The sequence below is a fragment of the Hemitrygon akajei genome, chromosome 10 (assembly GCF_048418815.1).
Source record: "Hemitrygon akajei chromosome 10, sHemAka1.3, whole genome shotgun sequence".
NCBI lineage: Eukaryota > Metazoa > Chordata > Chondrichthyes > Myliobatiformes > Dasyatidae > Hemitrygon > Hemitrygon akajei.
Window position 1 is genome coordinate 146,935,567 of NC_133133.1, and position 20,271 is coordinate 146,955,837.

The 20,271-nt window shown below is 40.3% G+C and overlaps 1 protein-coding gene across 5 annotated transcripts in view; it reads right to left on the reverse strand.

Moving 5' to 3' along the window:
- Positions 1 to 20,271, reverse strand: part of cacna2d4a (calcium channel, voltage-dependent, alpha 2/delta subunit 4a) — a 370,881-nt gene that overhangs the window by 334,008 nt on the left and 16,602 nt on the right. For all 5 annotated transcript variants that reach the window (XR_012100619.1, XR_012100620.1, XM_073059275.1 and 2 more), the window contains exon 3: positions 5,769 to 5,885. Coding sequence is in view for 3 of the 5 variants with exons in the window: in XM_073059275.1 (XP_072915376.1) it covers positions 5,769 to 5,885 (117 nt within the window). In the remaining 2 variants the exon portion in view is untranslated. The remainder of the gene's footprint in view (positions 1 to 5,768; positions 5,886 to 20,271) is intronic.

The following is a 20,271-nucleotide window of genomic DNA, read 5'->3' on the forward strand; positions in this document are numbered from 1 at the left end:
TTAAGATGCAATAATTATCATTTTATAAACATATGCCAAGCACCCAGGTTCCATTCTGGCCTCTGTGTGGCCCTCTGGGTTTCCACCAGATGCTCTGATTTGCTCCAAAGGCATGCTGGTTGGTAAGTTGACTAGCCACGGTATGTAGCTGAGTGGAGACTTGATGAGAATGTAGTGAGAATTTAAAAATGGGATTAATGTAGAATTAGTGTCTATGAGTGGATGATGGTTGATGCAAACTTGGTGGGCTAAAGGGTCTGGTTTCTGTACTGTATCTTTCTACAACTCTAATAGAAATGGTGCTATTGAAGGACATGCCATCTGCCTAAAAATATGAAACCTCTGTGTTTAGCGCTGGGCACAATGCAGAAGCCAACTCTGAAAATGAAAACTATAAAGCTGGGAATGCAAAATTGGAAGAAGGAGATAATCGGGAGGGAGAGATATTTGAAATTGAGAACAAGGAATATCAAATTTAACATAATTGAAGATAGTGAGAACAAATGTAATAATAAAGGAAAGCACATTGAGGAGATCAGAGGGCAACAGAGATGCTGTGTTGCCTGCTGAACCAAATCCATAAGTGCATTAAACAGGTATGTCACATGTCAATCAGATTTACCAACACTTCCATTTCTTTCCTTTCTGACTGAAGAATTGAATTTACATAGTTACAAGGAGATCACTGAAAGCTGCTTCACTGAAAGCTTATCCTTGGTGACAGAAAATGATTTTATCTATCTGAAAATGACTTGATGAAAATTAAGACCGGAGGAAATATGGCTGTGCTACACAGTACAATTAAAATTGTCATTTTTTGCCTAAATCCTTGAAAGTTGCTGACTTTTGCTACATCTACTCCCAAGTTTCCAGGAGACAGTATCAATATTAACTATTAAATAATTATGGAGCCCACTGCTAATCAGAGTTTAACAACCTGCACCCTTACACACAGTAGCAAATCAAGTATATCGGATGTCAAGTATATTGGGAGTCACTGATACTTGCCAAACTGCCAAATCCAGTTCACAGTAGATGTCATTTTCCTGGCCCTACACTCATCTCTGGATCATCTGGATATTAAAGACACCAGCTTTGGACTATTGTTTATTAATACAGCTCGCCTTTGATACCATAATTCCAAACAAACTCATCTCCAAACTCCTGGACCTGTGACTTAACCCTTCCCTTTGCAATTGGATCCTTGATTTCTTAATGAATAGATTGCATTCAGTTAGGATAGACAGCAGCACCTCCACCACAATTATCCTCAACACTGGTGCCCCACAAGGCTATGCCCTCAGTCCCTTATGCTCCTCTCTATACACTCATGACTGCATGGACAGATTCTACTCGAATTCCATTTACAAGTTTGCAGATGACACCACTGCAGCAGGCCAATTCTCAAATAATGATGAGTCAGAGTACAGGAAGGAGATTAGTGCAAATCTTGACAATAACCTTTCCCTCAAAATAAGCAAATCAGAAGAGCTCATTATAGACTTCAGGAAGGGTCAGGGGTAAGGAAAAAAGCTCTTATTTAGGTCCAATGACACAAATGCTACAGCCAAGAATGCACACCAGGGCCTTTACTTCCTCAGCAATTTGGTCTGTCCCCTTTCCCTCACCAATTTTTAGTGAAGAACCACAGAATGCTTCCTAACACATACAGAATGCGGGAGGAACTCAGCAGACCAGGCAGCATCTATGGAATAGAATAAACAGTTGGTTCGGGCTGAGACCCTTCATCAAGACTGGATAAAAAGAGATGAGAAGTGGGGGGGGGGGGAAGAGATAGAGTAGGAGAGTGGGTGGAAGGGCGGAAGAAGTATAAGGTAGTAGATGATAGCTGAAATCAGGAGAGGAGGAGTGATGAAGTAAAGAGCTGGAAGGTCAATTGGTGAAAGAGATAAAGGGCTGGAGAAGGGGAAATCTGACAGGAGAGGACAGAAGGCCCAGAAGGCCATGGAAGAAAGAGAAGTTGGAGGATCGATTTTTCGAACTTCCGGTAATTGATTCCCTGCCCCCCCACCACCTCTCAGTTTCTCCATTCCCCATTCCCATTTCCCCCTCTCACCTTACCTCCTCACCCATCCCCTGGTGCTCCTCCCCCTTTCTGTCTTCTATGGCCTTCTGTACTCACCTACCAGAAAATCTGCAGATTTTCTCTTGTTTGTGACAGAAAGCATCCTATCTAGATGCATCACAACTTTGGATGACAACTGCTCTGCCCGAAACCTCAGAAAAAACTGCGGAGAATTGTAGACAGAGCTCAGCACATCACAGAAACCAGCCTCCTCTCCATGGACTCTGTCTACACTTCCCGCTGGCTCAGTAAAACAGCCAGTAAAATGAAAACCCCACCCATCATAGATATACTCCCTTTCCCACTCCTCCCATTGGGCTAAATATATAAAAGCTGGGAAACATGTACCACCAGACTCCAGGGACAGCTACTATTCCAATCTTATAAGACTATTGAATGATTTCCTAATATGATAAAATGGACTCTCAATCCTCACCAACAAGAGAGACTTCTTCCCTCAATGCCAACTACCACTACACCTCCTCCCTCACTACCATCTGCCCCCTACACCTCCTCCCTCACTACCATTCAGGGCCCCAAAGAGTCCTTCCAGGTGAGGTGTCACTTCACCTGTGAGTCTGTGGGGCTCACCTACTGTATCTGGTGCTCCTGGTGTGGCCTCCTGTTTATTGGTGAGACCCAACATAGATTAGGAGACCACTTCACAGAGCACCTACATTTTGTCCCAGTGGTCACCCTTTTCGATTCTACTTTCCATTCCCATTCTGACATGTCAGTCCATGGCCTCCTCTAGTGCTGCGATGACGCTACACTCAGATTGCAGGAGGAACACCTTATATTCCGTCTGGGTAGCCTCCAACCTGATGGCATGAACATTGATTTCTCGAACTCTCCACCACCCACTTTCACCATTCCCCTTTCCCATTTCCCTCTCTCACCTTACCTCCTTACCTGCCCATCGCCTCCCTCTGGTGCTCCTCCCTCTTCCCATTCTTCCATCGTCTTCTGCCGTCTCCTATCAGATTCCCCCTTCTCCAGCCCTGTATCTCATTCACCAATCAACCTCCAAGCTCTTTATTTCACCCCTCCCCCTCTCCTGGTTTCACTTATAAGACCATAAAACACAGGAGCAGAATTAGGCCATTCAGCCCATCTGTTCTGCCACTCTATCACAGCTAATCCCTGATCCCAGATCCCACTGAACCACATATGTCCGCCCTTTCACTATATCCCGTGGTGCCCTGATCAATCAGGAAACTATCAACTTCCACCTTAAATATACCCACAGATTTGGCCTCCACCACAGTCTGTGGCAGAGCATTCCAGAGTCACTACTCTCAGGCTAAAAAAATTCCTCCTTACCTCTGTTCTAAAAGATCACCCTCAATTTTGAGGCTCTGCCCCCTTGTTCTGGAGACCCACACCATAGGAAGCATCCTCTACGCATCCATCTTATCTAGTCCATTCAACATTCAGTAGGTTTCAATGAGATCTTTTCCCCCCACACACACATACTTCTAAATTCCAGTGAGTACAGGCCCAAAGCCTGTCAAACACTCCTCATATGTTAACCCCTTAATTCCCAGAAACATCCTTGTGAACCTTCTCTGGACTCCACTACCTCTATCACCTATTACCTTGTATTTCTTCCTTCCCTCTCCCCTCTTCTTACTCTGACTTCTCTTCTTTTTTCTCCAGTCCTGATGAAGGTCTCAGCCCGACACGTCGACTGTTTACTCTTTTCCATAGATGCCTCCTGGTCTGCTGAGTTCCTTCAACATTTTGTGTACATTATCTCAACTTCACAATCTATCCTGTTATGATCTTGTACCTTATTGTCTGCCTGCACTGCACCTTCTCTGTAATTGTAAGACTTAATTCTGTATTCTGTTATTGTTGCTCCTTGTACTTAATACACGGTTATATTGAAATGATATACATAAATCGCATGCAAATCTATGTTTTTTCACCTTGGTACATGTGACAATAATAAACAAATTTACCAATTTACAAATTTATTTAAGGCCTCTGTTTGGGTTTCAGTCCTTCCTGTAAAAGTTTTGATCTCCTATGCAATTACTTTTTTAATAAATTCATCCCTTTTATTTTCAACAATAATCACTTAAAGACTGCCTACTTGTGTTCCATTGCACACACTCTAAATTTTACAGTAAGTAAAATTAAATGACATTAATCAAGTGACCTCCTTCAGACTCATACAAGAACCTTGTGCATGATAATCAAAGGTACATTGAATCACCCTTGATCAAAGAAAGCACAATTTCAGTGATTTACAAAGTGAATTTGTTTTTTTTAATCATTTTAGTAGTGGAATAGAATGATAATTGAAAGTAAGGAATTCATTTTAAGGTTGATTTAAAATGTAAGTTTGCTTTCACTTACCATTTTTTTAAAATTGAAGTCCTGGAATTACAATATTTGCAGGGTATCAGAAACTGAGACACTGTTCAATAATTTTGATCTAGGTCATAATTGAAGATTTTATAATAAAACATTTTCAGATTTGCAAAAACTAGATGGTTGATACTACCTTTGTATTATTAGTATGAATTCTTTCACTTTCTGGGTTAGTTTTAAAATTTGAAAAGTAAAAAATAAAACAATGGTTTAGAGCAAGCTTGCTCTCCTAAAATCAGCAGGGTAGTGGTTAAATGAACACCGTTAAATTTTAAGCAAAGTGAATACTATCAATTATTTTGCAGAAACCACAAAAGGCATGAAGCAGCAAAACTGACTGGATGAATAACACTTACTTACCAAATTTTCAGAACCAAGTTATCCACTAACAATTATTTATTGATTATAAGATCATAATTACTGATTCTTAAATTTAAATGTTGAGACATAAAGGGACCACTGACAGTCTTTCAGAAAACTGGGCAGGGAACTCAAAATTTGCCTTTGATATTCACACTCATCATTATTTCACATTGAAAATACTGTTCCAAGGTCAGAGAGGCACAACTAACTGCAGATGCTGCCATCAGTTGCAGGAGAAAATCTCCTGGGGGAATTCAATGGGTCAAGCTTTGCCTCTGGAGGTAAAGGGCAGTTGGCATTTCAAGTTGAGACCCTCTAGATACAGTATCATAACAAGGTCACTTTTCCAATCCAGAGTCAAGTAAAAATGGCAGTATTTTAGAATATTTTGGTCTTTCCTTTCGTATCAATTCATTGCTTCAATCCATTGCTAACATTAAGTAATTTTATTGTACAATCTTAATAGCTATTAGAATTAAAACAGTAATTTAATCTAATGGTAGTGAAAATAGTGAATAAATACATATTCACAGCACACTGTTAAATCACTTTAAAATGACTGAACTCTCTTTATTGTCAATTACTTTGAAACTTTTTTTGCACGGCCACATTTCAACAAACCAACAAAAATAAAATTAAAGACCATTTAATCTACCTTTGATAGTAGATTTTGTAATTTTGATAGTTTCTGGAATCATAGCTCTTCCCTAAATAATAGAAATTAGGCTTTGATATCCAGACCAACCATTATGGTAAAATTTATCCAATTTATTCTACAGAATGTTAGACTAGAATATCTGCTTATATCCCAGATTGAAGGATAACTACCTAATTTGGGTACACCATTTATTTAGGAGCTTGCTGGTAAATTGCTTGCTTAAACTAAATAGAGCAACATTTGAAAGACACAATATGATGGGTACAGAAAAATAAATTGTACCTTTACTGCCTCAACTTTCCTTCCTAACATTTCTTTCATCTTCGTTCCAAATTCTGTTACCAGTTCCACACCATCCACTTCTTCAATTCTTATGAAATTTTCTGTATCATTGTATTTCTACAGGAAAAAAACAGGATAGGTTGAAACGAACTGCTGTGAACAAAAAACAGTGATCATCAACATGTCCTAAGCAGTTATTTATCACATGGAGCCTATGAAATACAAAACATTCAACACTTGAAAGTGGAATAAACATTAAGTCGATTAAAATGCTATATTTTCCATTTGTTGTTAGATCTTTTGTGTGGGTACTCATAGCAAGTTAAAGGAAACACTTTGGAACTGTTTTTACTGTAGAGAGCAGTAAAACAAAATTGACAATATGTCAAATAGGCTGGAGTAGATAAACAAGGCTAAACAAAAATTGGGATTATGGAGCTGCACTTCCTCTCAATCTGGCCATTAAGGTGCTCTCAGTGCTGCTGTACTTGGTGCAGGTGTGGCCCATACCCTAGTTGCTCATTGCGACAGTCACCCAAGCCATCCTCCATTTCACCTGGGGATCTAAGATGGAGCATATCCTACTAGCCGCAACTGCCACATTTCCAGATGTCAGGGGAAAGGAATATCCAACCCAGTTTTTATCTTGATGATCACTCACAATCACATGTGACTGTAAAGTAAATCTTACTGCAAATGGTCCTGAAGTATTGTGTGCAGTTTTAGTGACCTTACTGTAAAAAATAACAAAGTTATGGGAGGAATGCTGTAAAGGCTCACCAAACAGAATCACTGCTTTATTGTATCCAGTGATATCAAGCCATGCATTGCTTAACATCAAGAGAAATCACTAGTTAAGTGCAATATTCACCATTACAGTGATACCTTTTGTATTCATAACTTAGTAATGTTTATCCTGTATTCTGTTGCTAAAAATCATTTGCTGTGAACTAAGGGATGCTTTTATTGTGGTGGGTATCTCCTTATAAAATATCAACATCATTGAGAAGGTATTAGCAATTAAAATGTAACAATCAAATTCTGAACAGTTTTTTTGTGTAAGTCATTAGAGTCGTAGAGGCACAGAGATGTACAGCTCGGAAATCTGCCTTCGGTGTACCTAATCCATGCTGAAACCATATAAATTGCCCACTCCCATCGACCTGCACCAGCACCTCAGCCCTCCATATCCCATGCATCCACATAGCTAACCAAACTTCTCTTAAACGTTGAAATCGAGTTTGCATGCACTACTTATGCTGGCAACCCATCCATCACTCTCACAACCCTCTGAGTGAAGTTTCCTTTCATGTACCCCTTGAACTTCTCACCTTTCACCCTTAACCCATGATCTCTGGTTGTAGTCCCACACAATCTCTGGAAAAAGCCTACTTCATTTACCCTTTCTGTAACCCTCATAATTTTGTATACTTCTATCAACCTCTCAATCTTCTACATTCTAAAGAATACAGCCCTAGCCTATTCAATTTTTCCTTATTACCCAAGTTCTCCAAACCCAGCAACATCTTTGTGAATTTTCTCTGTACTTTTTCAACCTTTCTTACATCTTTCCTGTAAGTAGGTGACGAAAACTGCACACAATACCTCAAATTAGGCTTCCCCAACATCTTATACAACTTAAACGTAACATCCCATCTCTGTACTAAATACATTGATTTATAAGGGACAATGTGCCAAAAGCTTTCTTTATGACCCTATCTAGCTGTGATCAAATCACAAACAAGAGAAAAGTTGCAGATGCTAGAAATCCAAACAACACACACAACAGCTGGAGGAACTCAGCAGGCCAGGCAGAATCTATGGAAAAAAATACAATTGATGTTTCAGGCCGAGAAAAAAAGATAAAGAGTAGATTTAAAAGGTGGGGGAAGGGAGAAAGAAACCCAAGGTGTTAGGTGAAACCGGGAGGGGGAAGGATGAAGTAGAGAAGTTGATTGATGAAAGCGACACAGGGCTGGAGAAGGTGGAATCCAATAGGAGAGAACAGAAAGACATGGAAGAAAGAAAAGTGGGGGGGGGGGGGGGGGGCGTAGGAGAAGCACCAGAGGGGGCGATGCCAATTTCAATGAATTATGGACCTGTATTCTGAGATCCCTTTGTTCTACTATGCTCCTCAGTGCCCTACCGTTCATTATGTAAGACCTACCCTGGTTGGTCTTACTGAAGTGCAAAACCTTGCACTTATCTGCATTAAGTTCTATCTTCCAAATATCAAAAAGACCCAGCAAAACCCAATCCACTTGAAATGACACTTTCAATGAATTATGGATCTGTATTCCCAGATCCTACTGTTCACCTTGTAAGACCTCATGAATTAGCGTGTTGATGAAAATGAAGATGAAGTCATGGCTATGATTTCAATTGATTGTGAAATCTATTGGTTTGTATCAGAAACCGCTGAAGGTCTTCTGGTCATGGTTGACAAGATCAGAGCAGAAATGGCTGCAGATCGTCTTCCTCAGCGGATCTCTAGACACCTTATTGATGGATAGCCAGTCAAGATTGAAGAAGATGTCGTACCATTCTACTGACATCATACATGGTTCACAATGGTGGACTCGTGCCTAATGTTTGAAGAAAGAATAGTGATTCCACGAACACTTCAACCAAAAGTACTGAAACAATTCTACCAGGCATCAATAAAATGAACGCCCTGGCAAGAATCTTTGAGTACTGGCTGGGGATAGATGAAGATATCCATATGCAAGCCATGCACTCAATGTTTGGTGGCAGCAAGGAGTCCAAAGTAGAGCTGATCCACAACCAAGGCCTCAGGCTTCTGGACCTTGGAGTCCAGCAAATATTGACTTAGCTGGTCCAATCAATGGGTGTACCTACCTTGTCCTGGCTGATGCCTGTTCCAAATGGCCAGAAATATAACTGTGAAATCAGCAATAACAGAAGCGACCATTCAACAGCTACTGCAGACCTTCAGCCACTTTGGGATGCCAGAAACGCTTGTGTCTGACAACGGCACTCAATTCACTTCACAGTAGTTTGCTGCATACTACCAGTACAGTGGAATTATCCATTTTTTATCACCCCTATCTTATCCACAGTTCAAGGATAGAGGCTTGTGGGTACCTTAAAAGAATTGCTTCTAAATCAAAAGGCAAAGGAGCTCTGGCCGAGGCTCCCAAAACTTTTCTGCTGTCATATCAAATTACACCGCGCCCAGGCCTTGAGGGGAAGTCACCAGTGGAAAGGCTTTTGGGAAGAAAACTGCACACATTGTTGGATGCAGTGTTGCCACGGTGTCCAATATCCGAAACAGCAGATGGTCAAGTGAACAAAGACAGCTACGCTGACCTTGGTTGACAGGTGAAGTCACTCAAGCCCAGAGCTGCAGTGTGGGCCAGACAGTATTGCAACGGGCAAGAACCTTGGGTACCAGAGAAGATTGTCAAATGTAGGGGGTAAGTGCTCTACGAAGTTATCGCAAATGTACATTGCTGGTGTCACATCAACCAATTGCGGTCATGTGCTCCCAAAGGCATGACATATTCATTGGGCAGATCATCAAGCACAGAGCTGAATCTTCATCTCCGGAAAGGGTCCAATTTATATCGCCCCATCCACCCGCCAGCAAGATCACAACAAGAAAGTGATAGCCTGCATCCACTAAGAAAGACTGATCATCAGCATAAGCCTGTTATTGCAATCCAAAACACCCCGCAGCTCAGATCCTACGGGTAATCATTTTCAAGGGAGAGGTGTTACGCGAATGGAAACAACTATCACCTATTGGTCAGCTGAAACCAAGCCAGGACGACTTTCACTGATTGGTCATCGTTCCTATCAACGTCTCAATTCCTATCAACATTTTGGTTCTGACTTTGTTCTACCTCCTGGCTTTGGGTCTCATCAGTAGTAATAGCGAACACAATACTTTCCAATGGTAGTGGCATCAAAAACAAGAGAGCATAGATTTAAGGTGAAAGGAAGGAATTTTGAAGCGAATTTGAGGGAAAACGTTTTTTATGTAGAAAGTAGTTAATATCTGAAATGAACTGCTGGAGGTGCTGATACAATCAGATACAATTAATATGTTTCAAAGATGATCAGAAGGAATTTGATAGGCAATGCACTGAAAGATATAAATCTTATGCAGGTACATGGGAATATTATAGATGGGTAAAAAAAAGGTCATAATGGACTTAGTGGCCTGCTTCTGTGCTGTACAACTTTATGACTTTGATTTTATGAGGGGAATTGTAACTTCACAGTGGGTAGAAAAGTTTAGTCTTGAAAAAAAAAGTGAGAATAAGTACAGTCACCATGCTAAAGGTGCCATTAAATTTCATAACTAAATGGTGAGATCGATATTTAATTTCCCAAATGCTTAGAATTCAATCTATTCCAATCATACTCAATCAAATAGAGGAAAACTAGTCCAGAAGTCCATTGTAATATTTTCAATGACAAACGTTGCTATACACTCTGCATCATAGGGAAATATTGGAGAAGGATTGAGCACGTGATGAGAAGAGAAGCCAACTTCATCATCAAGAACACTTCATTGGACCCTTGAAGGGCAGAGAAAATGCAGGAGAGCAAAGACAACTTGGCACCATACCATGGAGACAAAAATGAGGACCCTGAACCACACCTTGGGGCACAATAGAGGAGATGGCCAAGGACAGGCAGAGATGGAGGACTTCCATTGCTGCTGTAAATGCCAGAAACATAACAGGCAATAACTAACTACAATCTGCAAGAAGAGCCCTTTTTTCAAAGATTATTACAGAGAATACCAGCAATTCAAGAATATTGTTCTTGTATAACCTGACTGTTGAACCCTGCCCCAATCTATAATATCCTCAGCCATGCATCTGCCACAAACTGTGAGGAAGTTGCATTATCTTTAACAACAAACTTACTTCTATTAGGCAGACTATAGCGACAGATATTGGCAACCTCTATAGCCAACCTTATAAAAAGACGGCCAACATGTCAAAATTTACAAGTGTTTCTGAGGCAGAACTTTATAAGATTGTAACAAAGAGTAAACCCCTACTTGCCATCTCAACCCTGTCCCTGCCACACTTTTTAAGGACTTTTAATAGTGCTTTCAATTTTTTTAGAAAACATATTAACACATCCCTTGCAACTGGAGGTTTTTCTAGATGCCTTCAAAACCGTGGCTGTCAAATCCCTACTTAAAAAGCCAAACCTTAATAGTGAGGTACTAGCTAACTACAGGGATATATCAAATCTTCTCTTCCAAGGCAAGATTCTTGAGAAAGTCATTTTCAACCAACTCAACAATTTTATGAATAGGAACAATATTCTAGTAAAGTTTTAGTCAGGCTTTAGAGCAAACACAGCCCCTAATAAAATTGTCAGCGACATTAGGCTCAGCGCTGATGCCAACAGGATATCCGTTATAATTTTCTCAGATAAAGTGCTGCTTTTGACACAAAAGACCACAACATTCTCCTGGAGTACCTTGAGAACTGGGTTAGCCTCTCTGATAGCGCCCTTAATTGGTTTTGCTCATATATCTCAGAGAGAAATTTTTTTATCTGTCTAGGAGTCCAATTTTCTAAGAGATACGATGTACCTTTTGGTGTTGCTCAGGGAAGCTGTCTTGGAGCCCTATACTTCTCCCCTTAGAAGTCAGCACTAGAGAGCATAAACTTGATTTCTACAGTTACGCGGTTGACACATAACTGAGATGACTTAGTTGAGCCTGGTGATGATAACTCCCTACCTTCTCTGTCTTCTGGTTTGGCTACAATAAAGAAATAGATGCACAATATTTTCCTAATACAAAATGAAGGTAAAATTAATTTATGTCTAGTTGGTCCCGAAGCCAAAAGAAATAAACTTCTTGATAAACTTGGGAACACGTCTCCCCTTTTAAAATTGGAAGCAGCAGGCCTGGGTGGTATCCTTGATTCAGATTTTAATTTTAAATCTCACATAAAGTAAGTTGGCTGAGCAGCATTTCTACACTTAAGGAATGTTGCAAAGGTATGCTTGCTTCTGTCATGTAATGATGCTAAGAAACTAACTCGTGCTTTCATATTGAATAGACTGGATTATTGGCCTTCCAAAGCAACCCTTTGATAAACTTCAATTCATTCACAACACGGCTGCTAGACTTTTAACTAAAACCAGGATGAGGAAGCATATCATCTCCATCCTAACTACACTGCATTGGCTTCCTGTATCTTTTAGAATTAATTTTAAAGTTCTCTTACTTGCTTTTAAATTTCTTAATGGGCTGGGACCGGGGTACATACATTACAGAATCGCTTTTGTTTTATAATCTTGCTCAAGCTCTTAGGTCTTCTTCTGCTGGTCTCTTAAATTTAAACAATCTCCCTCAAAAGATAAGTGGCAGGCCAGCTTTATTTAACTATGCTCCTAAACTATAAAACTCAATACCTAAAATTATAAGGGATGCAGACTCAGTTGACACTTAAACACCAGCTCAAAACCTATTTATTTAATCTTGCTTTCAATTAACATAATTTTGTCTTTTATTTTTATATTTGCACTTTATTCCATGGTAAAGCAGTTTGAACTACTTTCTTTGTATGAAAGTGTTCTATAAATAAGTTATTGTTATTATTATATATTTTTTCTCAACTCAAGCTGGTAAAACCTGAGGAGCGGGCATTAGCAAGCACACTCATTTATCTTTCTTTTTAATTGCCATACAGCGTGGAATCGGTCCTTCCAGTGCTTCAAACCACAATACCTAGTAACCACTGACTTAACCCTAGCCTAATCATGGGACAATTTGCAATGACCAATTAACCTACCAACCGATATGTCTTTGGACTGTTGAAGGAAACTGGGGGAAGCTCACACAGTACAAACTCCTTACAGGGAGCTGGGAGAATTGAAGCCTGGTCTCTGGAACTGTAAAGCATTGTGCTAACCACTACACCACCATGCTGCCTGGTAGGAACTTTTGGCCTATTCTAGTGGTGTTTAGTACCGTGACTTTCTGAAGACTTATAAAGATACTGCTGTGTCACCCTAAATGTTTAATGCTATTGTGTAGCTCCCTTGGAGATGACACCAGTACTATTGGGACAATGTATACTCTGTTCCTGTTCCAAAGTCTTTCAATTTCCTCTTTTAATTCAGAGTATTTCTGGTGTTTTTCTCTTATTAATTTCTGCAAGTCATGTGTGTTTGGAATGGCTAAGTCTACTAAGTAAGTTGTTCTTGCTTGTTTATCCTGGATGGTTATTATAGATTGTCCTATCTGTAATAACGGATCGGTTGTAATATAATTTGTGGTATTCTGACTCTAAAACTGGATCAGGCTTGTATTTATAATAAGGTATGGTGTCTTTTATGAGTTTGTATTTTTAAGCAAGATTTTGCTGAATGATGTTTGCCGCTTGATTGTGCCTGTGTAAGTAATCAGATTGAGTTAAACTGCTACAGGATCCTGTTATGTGTTGGATTGTTACTGTTTTTTCTTGGCTTTTTCTACATGTATCATCTTGAATTTGTTGGTGTTATATTATATATTTCTGATCATTTTTTGTGTTAACCACCTGGTCCTACACTGCCACAAGGAACCCTTCTGTTTCTGGGAAGAGGTCTCCAACTCCGAGCCAGGCATTCAATGCTTCCTTGTCAACACCTTCCATGGATGATCATGTTCTTCCATTGGTTAACTGTTTCCTCAGTAGTGATAATTTCTTCAGTTTCATGGGTTGTTTATTATTATTATTATAATAACACTTGTGTATTTATAATCCAAGTTAAATAAAGAGAACACTTACTTTCCTTGAAAGAAGAGACCAAAAAGATTAAAAGAGAATTGCACTTCAGAGGAAGCATATTGAACTTAAAATATTTAAGCGCTGGCTGTCAAAATAAATAGAAACATAATAAAAGAAAACAAATTACAGTTTTACAGGATCTTTCATGCTTAAGTAATTTTGATACGGCGTCGCTTTTGAAGTGAAAAATGAAATGACACTCAACTAGCAACTAGGTACATGGACATACGATCTAAAATAAGGATTCCTGTGGAATGTTAACTGTGGAATATTTTAGCTAGTGAGAGAGGTTTTTTAAGTACTTCTGAGTCAGCTTAACACATCATCTGATTGAAACTGTCAAATTGGGACTAAAGTTATTTTATCACCTTCCTGCTACAAATAAACCAAGGGATGAACTATGGTTTAGTATGACATGTAGAGGAGATGCTGGAAGCAATACCAGGCACACCTAAAAATGAGCCATTTGCCTGGGGAGTCTGCACTAATGACCACATTTGCTGAACAACAAAAACCTTCAACAAACTAAGTTTAGCCAGCCCTAAATCAACAGATCAGATCAAAGCTCTGCAGTGTTACCATACTGAGTCGTGAATGACAGTGGATGACCTAACAAATAAAAGGAAATGAGGCTCCAGGAGCATTCATATTTTGCATAGGAATCCCAAAGAAAATTCCAAAGAAGATTATAGGTGGGGCAGGCCTATAACAGTGTTGGATCTCTAAATAAAATGGTTAAAATTAATTTAAATCCCAATGCGCTTACAACTACACTCAGTGCCCGGGTTATTAGTAGGTACCTCTTGTACCTAATAAAGTGGCCACTGAGTGTAAGTTCATGGTCTTCTGCTGCTGTAGCCTATCTACTTCAAGGTTTAAGGTTTGAAGTTCAAAGTTCAGAGTACATTTATTATCAAAGTATGTATACAGAATACAACTCGGAGAATCGTCCTCCTGCAAGCAGCCAAGAAACAAAGAAACACAATGGAACCTGTTCCTAGAAGAACATCATACACCTAACATATGTAAAAATGAACAAGTTGCATAAATGTCAAAAAAGCAAGCGTACGACACACAGAATATCAACACTGAACCAGGAGTCCAGGAGTATTCAGTTTAGTTCAATGCCACTAGCTAACTGTAGTCCGGAGAGCTAGTATTCACCGAAGCATCCCAGTCCTCACCGATCACCCAGATCAAACTGCTCAAAAACAGCAAAAAAGGAGAGTAACCAGAACCCATTAACATATGCAACATGAACTTCATTGTTCCCCAAAATGAGTCCGCAGCCACGAGCGAGCTTCGCCGATCAATTCTTGAGGCATGGAACCCAAGATTCCTACACTTTCCTCCAACAGTAGTTAGTGAAAAGGAGAGGAAGATCCTGTCTCCAGGCCTCCAGGGTGCACACTGCACTCCCAACCTTACCAAACTCCCTCAGAGGCAGCAGAGCACCAGATTGCTCAAATGGCAAAAAAAAACCCCCATCAAAATGTAAATCATAGGATCCAATCGCATACAGCTTAGTAATTGAATCATAATTGAAAGAAGTAAAATAAGTAGTTTTATGGACTGTCTGCTAGATGTTGCCTTTGGTCGTGTTAGTTGCTGCTGCCATTTTACTCCATCAGCAGTTACAAAAGGTTCAACGTGTTCTGCTTTCAGAGGTGTGTGTACATGTGTGGCCTCCATGCTTTTGGGCAATTGGCATCAATCCTCTCATTGAGGATCGTCACTTGTCATGGTGGAGAGGCTTGTGAGCTCCTGGTATCCTGAGAGCAATGTTGCCTGGAGCTTAGCCATCTGGTGCTTAGCTCCTAGTAGGGTCACAGATAGCGGTAAATTCAAGGAGGTGGTACCAGACAAAGAGAGATCCAACTAAGGCCTCAGTGGTGGAACTGGCAGAAGATGATGACATGTCACAACAGCAGAGGAAAGCTGCAGCAATAAAGAATCCCCAGTTATCTTGCATTTCATATCACTGGACCCTAACCCCAATCTGTGAAGGACCATGTGGTGGCTGTTTGTGCATAGGCTGAACAAAGCCCCATGTTAAACAAAATCAGTCACACCTCGCTATCAGGTGTGGGTAAATGTGCCCGACGAGGATCACCAGTTGAAAAAATATCAGATGGTAAGCTGCAATAGCACACTAGTGCAAGGGGGTTTATTTAGAGCCAGGTGGGGGGAAAAAAGCAAAAGCTGCCAAAAGGTTGTGAAGAAAAAAAGTATTTACAAATAGACAAATGAAAACAAACATGTACAAAAATTTACAAATATACATTGACTTTCTTCACGACACACTTTGTCATTAACTTTCCAATATAACTACTCACTAACCGATAAATCCACCCTCCAGACCTCTCAGCCAAGCCAAAGTGAGGGGTTAAATCTGCCTGAGTAGGGTGGAGTGCACCTGCTTCCAAACTGTCCCTCGCGTCTTCTGGGGCTGTTCTGCTGACTACAAACCAATGCAACGGTGTGAGTGAAAATAAATGAAACTGTTTGGAATGACTGTGTCTAGACTCCTTATTTTTTATGAGTTATAAAGCAGTACAGCACATTAACTGAAGGGATTGCTTTGATCAGCCAAACTAGCGACTATTTTACTGTTGGGGTGTGTAAATGGTGAAATCCCAAGAATTGCAGAACAGGAGGACAAAGTGTGTGAACTACTGGGGAAACTAGACCAGGGACAGAACGAGGAGTGACGAAACAGACAAGGGGCAAGGTTAATGGGAGAATTAGCATTGCCAACCTGTTCTATCACAGTCACGTTCTCCTGCACTAGACTATCAGGATCCCAGACTGGCCTCTACAGCCATCTGAAGACCCATCAATAGACCACCCGTTAACTGACCGTCATACTCGACTCGAGTGATCGCACCACTACTACTCTCATTGCAAACACACCATTTGTTTCACTTCAAAATGTACTCAGTTTTCGCATACACTCTGTGGCCATGTTATTAGGTACAGGAATGGAACTCAATGTAGTCTTCTGCTGCTATAGCCCATCCACTTCAAGGTTCGACGTGCATTCAGAGAAGCTCTTCAGCACACCACTGTTATAACATGTGGCTACTGTTGCCTTCCTGTCAGCTCAAACCAGTCTGGCCATTCCCCTCTGACCTTTCTCATTAACAGAACACTTTTGTCCATTGAACAGCAGCTCACTGGTGTCCAGAGATGTCAGAATCACTTCCTGCAGTCCCAGAGTCAACTCTTACAACCACCATGGAGGAGGTTCCAGAACTTGGGATTGTTTCAAAGCCACAAAACTTTTATTGAATATAATGTGTTTAATTGCATTACAGTACTGACACTTTGCAAAAGTTCAATTAAGCTAAAAATGTTCTGTTGATGATTTTGTTTGTTCTCAATGTTTGAGGCTTCTCACTTAAGTGTCCAATAATAATTAGCCAGTACTAATGGATTCCAGTTGTTCTGAAAGCATTTCTCCATGACCACAGTGTCCAGGTGAAACCTTTCACCATGCTCATCACTGATGGTGCCAAGATTTGCAGGGAAAAAGTTTAAATAGGAATGCAAAAAATGAATCTTTAGCAACATGTTTCACTTCATGGTTTTGTATGCTTGAAGCATGTTGTCAAGCAACTGCATGTAATTTGGTGCTCTGTAGTTGCCAAGAAAATTTCAACAACATTCTTGAGTGCCTTCCATGTGATTTTCTCCAGTGCCACTAGAAGTTCTTCAAATTGCCTGTCATCAAACCTGTTTGATTTGTGGACCAATAAAAATGCCTTCCTTAATCCTTGCATTGGTTATTTCTGGGAAACAACTATCTCATATATTGAAATCCTTCATGAACCCAGTAATTTTGCTTCTGTCTTTGACAAACCCAGGTCTCTGAATATTTAACTCATATTCAGTTATCAGATAAGGCTCACTTGTCATAAAGGGTTCAAAATCTGTATCAGTATCAGTGTAATTTTCCATTCCTGGCTCATACATCATGGTATCTTCATCTGCCGCCTCTCGACTCCATGTCCTGTTTTTCTAAAACCTGTCGTACCATGCAGCACCTGCTCTGCCTAAGCACCCCTGGACAACATAGAAAAGTTTTCAGCTTACAGTGTGGCAACATTTTAATTAACTTTAAGTATGAATGGAAATAACAAATATAGGCAATTTCTTAAAAATGGTGAATGGTAGGGAAATTTTGTGGTGATTTTCATGATCAGCAGCCCAAAATCTATAAGATACACCCAGAAGTATTCTGAAAAAGTATCCAAAATGTACCCAAAAGCAAAATCTTTGTGTAATCATTGGCCACTATAACACTAAAACACCATAGCACTTTAACACTGAATGAACAAGTGCATTCAGTAATTCCACAGCATATGTCCTGAAACAAGCTGAACTTGCTGAACTTCCTGTGTGGCCTTGGTAGACAATCCGTCACAACATTAATATACATCTCAATGCAGCTTACAATATTCACTTATATTTACATTTACCTAGAAATTTTGGTATTTTTGTTATTTTAACTCAATTAGCTTTGATGATAAGCAGACCTTCTCCAGAGAAATCTGACAGGTACACTTAGAGTGGGATCTCTTTGCTGTCTGCCACAGGGAATGTTAGGCTTACAGTGGACTGAGAGTTGCAGCCTGAACCATAAATGTGGATTCTATCTTACCTAGAACGGAGATTCCAACCTTTTTTATGCCATGGACCAATACCAATAAGCTAGGGGTCTGTGGGCCACATGTTGGGAACCCAGATCTAGAAGCACAATTGACATGACCTTCTCTGCACATCAAGAAGAAAACAATCACGGTGTATGTTTTTTCTGACTTCACAAAATACTTTGACTCCCATTATCTGAGAGGTATACTGGAGCATCCTTCTCAAATTTCACAGTGCATATGTCTCCATCTTACAACATCTTCATGATGGCAAGAAAACCATTATCCACAATAGATCAAAGCTTAGTGCAGACTGTTAATAAATACATCCTCAACATCACCCCCCCAAAAAAAAACTGCTTTGCACTGTTTTTCTTCCTGACAAGCTTCCTGCTGGAGGAATTAATTTATTGGCAATTGGGAAATTTCTTATTTATGTCAACTCTAATACAGAACCAAGGTCAAATTAATTGCAGTATGGAGACAATACTTGTGAGTACATACATTTAGACATTGAGCTACAATTAATGATCAACTTGTCACTGAAGCAAATGAATTAAAATTCTATACATTTAACATCTCTAAAATATACGGCTGCAACCAATCTTTGCTTGCTATACGGTATCACCCAATAACAATAAAAGTCCACAAATCTATAATAAATATGAATCCTTTTCCATATATTAAGAGCAACTTCTCAATGAAGACAGATATTGATGATGAAATTCACCCTCATCTTCAGTGTACCATCAGATACTGTCATTCTGAGGAAAAGAATGTTTGAACATCAAGATCACCAACTTGGAACAAAGATTATAGAATCACAGAAAACCTACAGCACAATACAGGCCCCTTCGGCCCACAAAGTTATGCCAAACATGTCCCTACCTTAGAAATTACTAGACTTCCCCATAGCTCTGTATTTTCCTAAGCTCCATGTACCTATCCAAAAGTCTCCTAAAAGGCCCTATCGTATCCACCTCCACCACCGTTGCCGGCAGCCTATTCCATGCACTCACCACTTTCTGAGTAAAAAATTTACTCCTGACATCTCCTCTGTACCTACTCCTCAGCACCATAAACCTGTGTCCTCTTGTGGCAACCATTTCAGCCCTGGGAAAAAGCCTCTGACAATCCACACGCTCAATGCCTCTCATCATCTTGTACACCTCTATCAGGTCACCTCTCATCCTCCGTCACTCCAAGGAGAAAAGGCCGAGTTCACTCAACCTATGCTCATAAGGCATGCTCCCTAATTCAAGCAACAACCTTGTAGATCTCCTCTGCACCCTTTCTATGGCTTCCACATCCTGCCTGTAGTGAGGTGACCAGAATTGAGCACAGTACCCCAAGTGGGGTCTGACCAGGGTCCTATATAGCTGTAACATTACCTCTCGGCTCCTAAATTCAATTCCACAATTGATGAAGGCCAATACACCATATGCCTTCTTAACCACAGAGTCAACCTGCGCAGCTGCTTTGAGCATCTTATGGACTTGGACCCCAAGATCCCTCTGATCCAAAACACTGCCAAGAGTCTTGCCACTAATACTATATTCTGCCATCATATTTGACCTATCAAAATGAACCACTTCACACTTACCTGGGTTGAACTCCATCTGCCACTTTTCAGCCCAGTTTTGCATCCTATCAATGTCCCGCTATAACCTCTGACTGTCCTCCACACTATCCACAACACCTCCAACCTTTGTGTCATCAGCAAACTTACTAACCCATCCCTCCACTTCCTCATTCAGGTTATTTATAAAAATCACAAAGAGTAAGGGTCCCAGAACAGATCCCTGAGGCACTCCACTGGTGACCGACCTCCATGCAGAATATGACCCGTCTGCAACCACATTTGGCCTTCCATGAGCAAGCCAGTTCTGGATTAACAAAGCAAGGTCCCCTTGGATCCCATACCTCCTTACTTTCTCAATAAGCCTTGCATGGGGTACCTTATCAAATGCCTTGCTGAAATCCATTTACACTACATCTACTACTCTTCCTTCATCAATGTGTTTAGTCACATCCTCAAAAAATTCAATCAGGCTCTTAAGGAACGACCTGCCCTTG